Source organism: Apaloderma vittatum, unplaced genomic scaffold (assembly GCF_000703405.1).
Source record: "Apaloderma vittatum isolate BGI_N311 unplaced genomic scaffold, ASM70340v1 scaffold16410, whole genome shotgun sequence".
NCBI classification, from domain to species: domain Eukaryota; kingdom Metazoa; phylum Chordata; class Aves; order Trogoniformes; family Trogonidae; genus Apaloderma; species Apaloderma vittatum.
In genome coordinates this window covers 82,233-92,774 of record NW_009695905.1, presented here as the reverse complement: position 1 = coordinate 92,774, position 10,542 = coordinate 82,233, and the positions used below count along the sequence as shown (strand labels likewise).

Genomic DNA, 10,542 nt, shown 5'->3' with positions numbered 1-10,542 from the left:
GGCTTCAAGCTTAAACAAGGTAGGTTTAGATGGACACTAGGAGGAAGTTCTTCACAGAAAGAGTTGTGGGATATTGGAACAGGCTGCCCAGGGAGGTGGTTGAGTCGCCATCCCTGGATGTGTTTAAGCATCGCTTGGATGTGGTGTTGGGTGATATGGTCTAGGGGTGAACTTGCGAGTAGGGTTAATGGTTGGACATGATGATCCCAAGGGTCTTTTCCAACCTGGATGATTCTGTGATTCTGTGTGATTCTGTAATTCACAGGGAAACTCCTTCGCAGCACCGTCTCGTGATGCTGAGATGTGTTTTGGGCTCAGTCTTTGGTTCCCACAACCCTTTGTCAAAAACCTTTTTAAAGTTAATGTGTCTAATGCACGTTGCTGGTCATGTGTGCTTTGTAATACTGATGTGAATGTCTTTTTGTTGTTCCTTCTTTTTTTTCTTTCCTTAGGGTGAACCTGGTAGACCAGGACAATCTGGTGAGCCTGGATTTCCAGGATCTCCAGTAAGAGCATGATTCTTTACATTTTTCGCAAAATAATCAGACTTATGTCACCACTATCTCTTTTAATAGTGAGTGCAAAGCTCTGCCATTCGATTTCTGAAGTAAATGTGTTAGCTTACTCTAATGATCCAGATGGGTGTGATGGCTCCAGACAAAAACAGGTGATGCAAAAGTCCTTGAATTAATCCAGAGATCCATTTTGTGGGTGATGTTTCAACTGTTTCTTGGATGACATATGGATAAAACAGATGACAATACGTACAAGTTGTTCTCCTTTTCCCACCATTTCACATGATCATTCACAATCATGCAAGAAGTGCTTAGGGACTATAAAATCCTGTCAGGTGAGGGTGACACGATTTGTCTTTGTGACAGTCTGAGGGCAGGGCAAGAGAGGTTTGTATGCAATTATATTTTTATATAATTTTTTGATATGCAAATGTGGCTGAAGGTTTTCCAAATAGTGCATAAATGTATTGTAGAGGATACTTGTCATGGTTTGCTCTAGAAACAAAAGAAAGCAGGTAAATCTGATGATAAAATGACATAATTTTCTAATCTTATATATTTTTGGCCCAGATTATAAGTTCTGCCTTCATTGGTCATTTTTCTGTACCCAGGAGGGAGCTGTAGTGTGGCTGAAAAGGGGACAGACAAATCCCAGAACTGAAGCCGCCTTATACACATCATGTCTTAAGCTGCCTCTTTTTCTTTTTAAGCATCCAGTTCTTGCCTGGCAATTTTGTTTCCAGCTGGAGATATGATCTCTTGGAGAGAGAAATGATTTTTTTTAACAAGGCAGTGTTGTTTCCTAAGCTCTCCTCCCAAGTTTTATGGATCAAAGACAATGCTTTGTGAGCTGCTTGAGGCAAATGTAGCCTGCTGGGTATTGTTCTGTTCAGATCAAGCTGTTTTGCTCAACAAAATTGTCTTTTAGAAGACTTTCTAATGAAGGAAAGAAGTACTAGAGCTGCACACACACACACAAAAATCTGGAAAACACCATGGAATACCCTGGTAATTGATCAATGAAGCGTGCTGTGTCGTGCTCAATGACAAGGCTCAGAGCCTGCTGTGGAGATGCCTGCTGCTTCCCCTCGTACACGATTCGCCTCTTTGCCTCCTGGCTTGTCCTGCATGTGCCCTTCATCATTTGATTGCTCTGGTTGTATAAGGTGATACAAATACACCACTGAGCAGAGACCAAATAAATCATTTGTATGGGCTACATTCAGGCTGAACAAGCATAATTTGTACCATTTCAATTTTACACGCAAGACTTTGTACGACAACAGAGATTCATCCTTCACTGAGAAACTCACTGAGTAGAAATACTTTCAAGCAATCTCATATATTCATTTCAGAAATGTAATTGCTTTTAAAAGTAATTTTCCCTTTAGGAGCCTGAAGACTCGGGAGCAATTTCCCACTGAATTTCATGATCAAACATTATCCATTTAATTGACTGTGGGAAGACAAAGCCCTATTTCACGTTTCTTGATGCTAATAAGGAAACAGCTTGTCTGGATGTGAAGTTCTCTAATGCTGATATCTCAAATACTCTTTTTTGCTCCTCTGAAGATGAGTGTTGCTTCATTTTCTGTAATACAGCTTTGTGATTTTTTGCTATGCCAAAAGGTATGAGCTGTAATGTTTTTGAGCACTTTGGTTTGGAGGTACCAAAAAGGGAAGAAATTACGTGTTTAAACAGTTTGCTGAACTGTTGTTGTCTGACAACATGAAGGTGTTAATGTGATTTATGTTATAAATTCATGTCACCAATATTCTGACACGAAGCATGTAGCTCCCTTTATTTAGTCTTTCTTGAAAAAGAAATTGGGAAAGTTGGTAGGAGCAAGGCAACTTTTGTTTAATTGCTAAAGAGGTTTGAATAGCAGTGATTTATCATGCTATTCGACTCATGTATTCTGAAAGAACACATACACTTTGCAGTTTGGTCTCAGTTTCTATTTCATTTTAAATGCTCGCTCTGAGTTTTGATCTCTCTTTAATTAATGTTTCTTCGTAGGAAGCTTGAAAACTTGATCTACTGCTAGTTGTTATTTCTGTTCGAGGTGTGATCGTACACCAGTGTAGATAATAAAGCTTTTAAAATCAGTGGAAATATCCGTAATGCTGAGACTGTCTAACTTCATAGCATGTTGTCATGCTGTTAGCTGCGTTGTCACTGGGTTTATTGGCAGAAGGAGGGATTTTATTTGTTTTTTTCTTTTTCTTGTTTAGGGGCCTCGAGGCTTTCCTGGTGCGCCTGGTCTCCCAGGTCTCAAGGGTCACAGGGTAAGAAAAGATTTACCCTCTCGTTACAAATGACGTTTCCAGGCAGCTTCAGTACAAAGATGCTTAACTTCTGTTTTATTAGGAATGAACTTGGCCACACTTTTAGTCCTGCCAGTTGCAGCAGAATCACTGGCATTTGAGAGAAAGAGGGCCTTGCAGAAAATCAGCACTATTCCCCTTTAAGCTGACCTCGGTATTATATTCTCTAGTGCTTTCTTAATTGGATTTTCAAATGATCTGGGAATCTGGAAGGAGCTCGCATGAGCCTTGCCAAGCTTCAGGAGGCACAAACCTGACAGTTCTCTCACTTTGTTGGCAAGTCTTGCGTTAGGGTGGGGAACTTGAGAGGTGGGTATGTTTGCAACATGGAGTGATTACAAATTACAAAGACTTCTAGCCAGAATTTTACTTCAGGGAGGAATAAATAGATTTCCTGTGGCTCAGAGCCTCCTTCTTGTTGCTTTAGGATTTTTTTTTTTAAATGTTCTTGTTTTAAGAAGGAAGTGAAATCCAAGGAAATGTGCCTTGTACAAGTGGTTTCCATTTAGGAGATGTTTAAAAACTGTATTCCATCTGGGTTTTTTTCTTCTGTATTTTTTTCCCTTTCTTGTTCTTGCCACCTCAGAGTCGATCTTAACACTTTAGTGTCGAGTTATTTTAAAATTAATAATGAGTCCTCTGTGTGTGTATGTATCTAAATACAATTTCTCCATGTTTCATAAATCTTACAGGGATTGAAAGGACTTGATGGTCCAAAAGGTGAAATTGGAGCAGCTGGAGCAAAGGTATTTTCATGGCTCAAAGAACAAAGTACTTAAGCATGTTTTCTATAATGCCAAAACAATGAGATCTAGTGGATCTTTTGGGTGCACAGAGAGGGCATTGCAGATCTGCCTCTTAGGTCTAACCCGAAGTGGAGGGCGGGGTTGAAATGTGAACCTTCTTTTCTTCTTCTAACTGTGTCCTTTCACTTCCATTTCCAGGGAGAATCTGGACCAACAGGTGCCATGGGGGCAACGGGTCCTCTGGTGAGTGTACCATGCGGTGGCTGTCACGGAAGTGGCTTTAAGGTTGTAGAAGCTCTTGCCAACAGGCACTTTCTCTTCATTAAGGCTTTATTTTCTATTACACCAACAGTAAATTTGGTCTATTATAAGCTGTTATTCTTTGCAATTCACGGACATAGATAATAACAATAAATCAGAGAGCTCAACAGAAGGTTGAAGTAGGTTTTGTGATTCTTCACCTACCCGTGTAAGTGTCAGGTGACAGAATATATTTTTTATTTGTTGATGCTTCATATGGAGTGATTTCAATATGGGAAAACGTGGGTTAGGTTGCTCTGAGATAGAAAAGGAAAAATTTAGGTCAGAAATGCACTAGCTAAGAAAACCATGGGCAGAGGATTTTGGAGGGTATGGTGTGAGGATGAGTGTGCATGATGTGGAAATGAAACTGAGAAATTCTTTCTCAGAGTAGTTTTTCATTCAGAGGAAGTTTTGGACAACTGTGTAGTCGTGAGCAGTGTAATATGCCAAAAATTGACTCTCAGCAGTGCTTCTGGAAGTGAAGCACCTTTCTAATGTCAGATAATGACATCTCTCCGCGAAGCGTTGTCTTGCATCCTGCAGAATGTAATATCTCTAAAGTGGAACCTAGGTCTTAAATGAGCCGTAGGAAATGAGATTGCGTTATTGACCTTGGTGAGTATATACAGAATTTATTCTAATGTGTTTAAAACTGAAAATACTGTTGAAATAGGAAAAGAGAAATTACAGTCTATCAAATTTCCACTGGGCAAACCTGTGAGGCTACAAGGATTTATGTAAGCTTCTGCTTTTCTCCTGCTATATCTGCAGGAGGTAAAAAGATAACTTGGTTCTGGAACTGTTGTTCATGTCATCTCTCCTTGTCATGCTTGTACTCTCGGTAATCCTAATCAAGTTCTTGATAAAAGCAAATAAAGAAGATAGTGCAGAAAATCACCCAAGAGCGATGCGGTCGGTGCAAAACTTATTTGAAGCAAAGGAAAAGTCAAGAATTTAAAAAAAAAAAAGAAAAAGGAAAAAAGTAATAATCAAAGACAAAGAAGAAAAAGAGAGGGAAAAGAGGAAGTGGCATTTGTTCACTCTGGGGGGCAAAGACGAGTTAACTGTATAACCCTTTCTGTTATTCTGCTGTGATAAACTCCTGAATAATGCCCTTGTCATTCTCTCATCAAGGGACCTAGAGGAATGCCAGGCGAGAGAGGTCGAATTGGACCCCAGGGTGCCCCTGTAAGTAGGATCTTCTCTTCCTTCTCTCTCTTTATAATTCTTTCTTTATTTCACCTAAATTCAAATCCCCAAGCCTGAAAATGTTTATTCCTGTGACTGCTACTCAGCTCCGTGGTGAGTTCTGCTGCAGTTGAAGAAAATCAAGGCTCCAGCAGAGTTTTGTGGGGTGAGACCTTTACTGGAAATTTCAAAAGTCAAATCCAGTTTTAAATGCAGAATGCTAGCTGTGTGGCGATTTCTCTTACCAGAACTGCCCATGAGGTCACATGCCATCACAACACTTCTTTCTGTGATACCAAAATTTCTTTATTTCCGTGAAATTTCTCTTGAGAGGCTATTTTCACCAAAGATTACTGAACTAGAAATAATCCACATTGCTTTTGTCTGGAGAAAAAGTTTGGAACGAAAATCTAGACTTTCCATTTAAATTAAGTCTTATAATTCGATTCCAGGCGATAAAACTGTCTTAAAAATTATATTGCTTTTCAGCACAAAGAGAAATTAGCCTTGACATGAGATCATATTTGAGTAGAAATTTCTTTCTGCTGCTTTATGTCCAGTGTCAAGTGGTGTTGTTTCTGGCATTTCTTCCCATGACTTTTATGTGCACCATTTATGTTATGTGCTCCATACAATTATAGTGTCAAAATATTGGCTTCTCTGAAAATAGGGAAATCCATTTACTTGAGGGGGAGTGTAATTTTTTCCAGGAGTTTTCCATGCCAATGTTTGGAGTTCTCAGCAACCCAGCATTGTTTTGACCGATTTAGTATGTATGATTGTTATCATAAATGCTAACAATAAATAACTAAAAAATAGAGTTCTTAATGATATTCTATCCTCTCTGTTTTGATATCTAGGGTGGACGTGGCCAGCACGGTATGCCTGGGAAGCCAGGACCCATGGTAGGTTTCTTTCTTAATCATCTATTTTTTTTTCCTTGTATTTGCTTTTTAACCCTACTAGAAGCAGCACAAAAGCTATTGGCAGTTGCTGGTAACAGCAAGTGCACCTGGAATTATCTGTAAGTGACTCCTAGTTCTACTCATCATAACATTAGTGCTGGCCTCTGAGAAATCATACTCCATTGTTTGCTTCATCTAAAGATTTTAAGCAAGAGGGATTGTTCTCAGACATGCAGTTAATTACTTGTTGCTTTTGCAAATGCTTGTGATGAACTTGTACTATTTGTGCAAGGTCAACTTCCCCCTTAATAACGTGGCATTATAATTATTTTTTTTAGTATTTTTTTGAAAGCATTAGTTCTGGAATGTGCTTGACAGTTTCTACCTGTTGATGCAGCCAACGTGAACTTTTGTCACTTTATGATATTCAGTTAAAAAAACCCCAAACCAATCAACAAAAAAGCCAAAACCATCACACCAAAAACCCCTTCAAAATCCTAAACCACAGCTGCTCGCAATTAAAATTTCATTCTGTGCATGTTCTTTGTGTTATGTCTTGATCAACATCCATTTACTTGTGTCATCTTAATGAACACACTTTTATTATGAAGTTTGTTAAGAAATAATTAGCTATAACAGAAGCTCAGAAAGTGCATGTCTGAAAGCTGCAAACCTCAGTTATTTAATGTATCCTGAAAGAAACTTTAAACCGAAAGATTCTTCTGTACTGAGAATAAATAACACTGTTTAAAGAAAGACTGAGTCCCAAGCTATGAAAATCTACATGGAGCATGAAATTTTGGTTTGGCTCAGCTACACTGGACATGAGAATTGGTAGGCTATCATTTTGGGTAAAATCCCATGTAGTCCTACGAAGGAGAGACTGGTCCTTAATGCCAGTGTTTCTCGTTGGATGAAGTGTTGATGAAATGCATTATTTGGGTCAGTGCAGGCTTCTGGAATTCTTCCTGCAACGAGAGAGAGATTTGACACACGTGTCATTGTGATCCTACAAGCTGGGACACGGGTTTTCAAAAATCTGCTTAGTGAGCTGTTACATCAGTCCTGTAGAAATCCAGCACAAGGTCGTGGCAGAAATGTTGTCTGTAATTAGTGCTCAGTGGGACAGATTGTTCTGCTTAAGTTTGTCAGCAGAGCTTTATTGCATAGAACATTTTTGCGCAGTATGCATCATAGTTTACAAAAAGAGAGAAAAATCAGGCAAAGACGGAGAGGCATCGCCTGGGAGCAGCGCTGTAGTGAACATTTATTACCACTGTGTGCCGCTATCCAGAGAGTTTGTAGCGTGGTAGTGAGGTCTGTTGGATGTCTTGTGCAGCAACCCATTGTTCCAATTAGATGTCTTTTTTCTAGGTTACTCTATGAAATTTAAAAGAGTTGAAGCTCTCCTTTGCTACATTCTGTAGGAAAAATTGTGATCGCTTAACAAATACCTTTTCACTTCCGTACCGGAGTAGCATATATATAAAAAGAGAACACGTAATATTTTGTTAAAAACTGAAAACCAATTGCTGTAATGATTGTCAACATTGCGATTTGTGCATCAATAGCTGAATCAGGAGCTGTGACGTTACTGCAGTCAATAAATACATTGTTAAGATACTGCATGATGATTCTGTAAAAGGTATATAACTTATAGTTACTTTGATTTTGTTATGGACAAATGTTTTGCAGCTAAAAAAATACATTTAATCCCTGAACTATATTTGTCCGATGATTGGATACCGTTCTGCATGGTCTGAACACCAGAATTACAGCTTTGTGTGTCTGTCTTTTATAGGGCCCACTTGGCATAACTGGTTCTCCAGGTTTTCCAGGTGTTCCCGGTGTAAAGGTAACAATAAAAATGTATTTTTAATATATATGACCACATAGAATTTAAAAATATGTACTAGGCTACACAGAGGTCAGACTGACATGAAATCAATCTTAGTCAAGACCTTGAGAGAGAAGATAGAAATCAGAAGCCATCTTTTTTTTTTTTTCCTAGCCTGGAGAATATGTTTCCAAAGCCAAAAAAGACAACTCACACAGATTTCTGATACTTTTTTTACTTGCCCTCCATGCAGTTGCTCCTCTTTGTTCCTAGAAAAAAATAAGAAGAAAACTCAGTCATGTAGCCAAGTTCAGCAGATGTTTTGGATGGTTGCACAGCTGGCACTATTCATGAAACAGGTTTTTTGGAAACAAGTCTTAGTAAGAGTGTTAACGTAACCTATCCAATTAAATGCTAGACCTTTGAGTGCATGTTGAAGAATGTTTGGGTATGGTCAAGCACTCCTCAGTACCTCAGAGACTGTTTGGAGAGGCTGTCACGTCATGAATGGAAGCTTTTGAAAGAGAGGAGCTACCTTCAAGTTCGATCAGCAAATGATGTAAAATTGGAATAGCTGCTCTGAACTCAGAAAAGCTAAGGAGAATGTGAAGGTATGGACTGCAGTTCTGAGTACGTGATATTAGCAGCCATCAGTTCCAAAAGGCCTATTTGCTATATGAAGATAAAATTCAAAGGAGATGCCAGAGGATTTTTTTTTTTTATTGGAGTATCCAGTCCAATCTGACAGGGATTTTTATATTTATTTTAATGATAATAAGCTCTTTCAAACCCTTGAATTGTCTTTCTCTTATAAACTCAGTACACCTGCTCCTTAGCTACTTTGTAGAGGTGCTTCTCAGGACAAAAGGATCTCTAGTTCTTTTCTTCTGTGAAATCCTAGGGGGAAGCAGGTCCCACGGGTCCTCGTGGTCCTGAAGGTCCTCAAGGGCAAAGAGGTGAAACAGGTCCCCAGGGCCCAGCTGGGTCACAAGGTCTTCCCGTAAGTACATTCAGTTGTATTCCTTGGGGCTCAGCTTGCACGCATTGCCTGGTAAATTCCCGCTTGTTAGACGCCAAGTGCTGCCCAGATCACTTTTTCACCAGGAAAGGAGAAGATCTCATTCATTTGGTTTGTGTTTATTTTGTTGAAAGTAGCTTTTCATTACTTCCTTAAAAGAACTTGGAAAACTGCAAGTTACACAGCTTGCTACAGTCTATCCGAGAAGTACTTTAAAGCTTAAGCTTAAACAGAAGATCCGAAAGATTAAAAATCGCATGAACTTCCATGCTTTGTCACCCGTACTAGCATTTGCACAAGGAGATTAACACGTTGCTGTATTTACTTAATAGCCTTTCTTATCTGGTCTTGCGAAGTGGCTGAAATATCTTTTTCTGCTTTTGCTATCATATACCCTCCTCGATACATCTAATTTTAATGACTGGTACCTTCTCTTCAGGGTGCTGAAGGAACAGATGGTTCTCCAGGTGCTAAGGGCCCTACCGTAAGTGATCGTATTGCCCGTTGATGAGATTATGTCAGCGATTTTATTTTATTTCCTTTATTTTTATTATGTTTCCTTACTGTGCTTGCTGTTCTTTCTATCTGTAGGGATCTGCGGGCACTGGGGGCCCCCATGGTTTGCCAGGTCCACCCGGTTCCCCAGGACCACAAGGCAGTACTGGGCCCCCTGGGATTCGAGGCCAGCCGGTAAGGAAATTGCAACACCTTGCAAATGTGTCAGTCTCTGAAACTAAACTAGTGATTAGCAGTGGGGTTCCTTCGAATGAGAATGCTGAGACTTGGATCTTCTGAACCTTCTGTGTGTCCAAAATACTGGTTTTGCTTTCTTAAGGGTCTAAGAAAGAAGAGTGTCTATATAAACCTGGATGAACAGGAAGTGTTATCTCCAGAAATTCTCTCATTTAAATTTTTTGTCTTGGTAACATTATAACAAACACGCATGCTTAAGGGACAGACAAACCATTATAAATATCCTGTTACGCTGTTACAACTGGTTCCTAAACTAGGAAGTGTTCTTCTATCTTATAATTCAAAAGGTCAGATGACTGCTGCAGAGTTGTAGTCTGATGGGTGTTATTCCTGTGTTTGTTTTCAGGGAGATCCCGGTGTCCCAGGTTTCAAGGGAGAAGCAGGACCTAAAGGTGAACCTGTAAGTCTCCGTATGCCCTGTAAGAAAAGGAATTGCAAAGGCTTGCCATGAGGGTTTTGAATAGATTCTTACAAATTTCAGGATGCTCGTAATCACAATGTAACTATTGTGGAAGACAAACCGCAGTGACCTGTCTGTCTTCTCCTTGGAGAATTTCTACTAGAGCCTCACCGAGTTTTGAATCCTTTGCAGCTTTGTAACTTGTAAATGCAAGTTTCTGTGTGTAGGTGATTGTAAGAAGCACTGTACAGCCAAACTGGAGAATGACAGTTTATTCATAGTGCCTTTCTTACTGAGATATTAGCTTATCAATTAGATATTGAGATAATTGAGATAATAGATATTGAGATAATGAGATATTATCTTATCGATTGTAAAAGAGAAAAGCTGATGCTAAAAATCTGCTTTATTAAAGTGGTTCAAAACTGAACTATTATTTTTTCTCCTTTATTTGGAAAAAGATTTATGATGTTTAGAAAGCAATCTGTTTCAACATACCTGAGAAGTTGTAAGTTTATCGACAATTTCTGAAAAAACCATTTTTCTTTC

The 10,542-nt window shown here is 39.2% G+C and overlaps 1 protein-coding gene across 1 annotated transcript in view; it reads left to right on the top strand.

The window, feature by feature from the left end:
* Positions 1-452: 452 nt before the first annotated feature.
* Positions 453-10,542, top strand: part of COL5A2 (collagen, type V, alpha 2) — a gene marked incomplete at its 5' end in the record, with an annotated part of 30,050 nt that continues 19,960 nt past the window's right edge. The window contains 12 exons of the mRNA XM_009872683.1: positions 453-506; positions 2,751-2,804; positions 3,536-3,589; positions 3,788-3,832; positions 5,027-5,080; positions 5,941-5,985; positions 7,787-7,840; positions 8,724-8,822; positions 9,280-9,324; positions 9,432-9,530; positions 9,940-10,012; positions 10,221-10,273. Of these exons, the coding sequence (XP_009870985.1) occupies positions 453-506; positions 2,751-2,804; positions 3,536-3,589; positions 3,788-3,832; positions 5,027-5,080; positions 5,941-5,985; positions 7,787-7,840; positions 8,724-8,822; positions 9,280-9,324; positions 9,432-9,530; positions 9,940-10,012; positions 10,221-10,273 (729 nt within the window). The remainder of the gene's footprint in view (positions 507-2,750; positions 2,805-3,535; positions 3,590-3,787; positions 3,833-5,026; positions 5,081-5,940; positions 5,986-7,786; positions 7,841-8,723; positions 8,823-9,279; positions 9,325-9,431; positions 9,531-9,939; positions 10,013-10,220; positions 10,274-10,542) is intronic.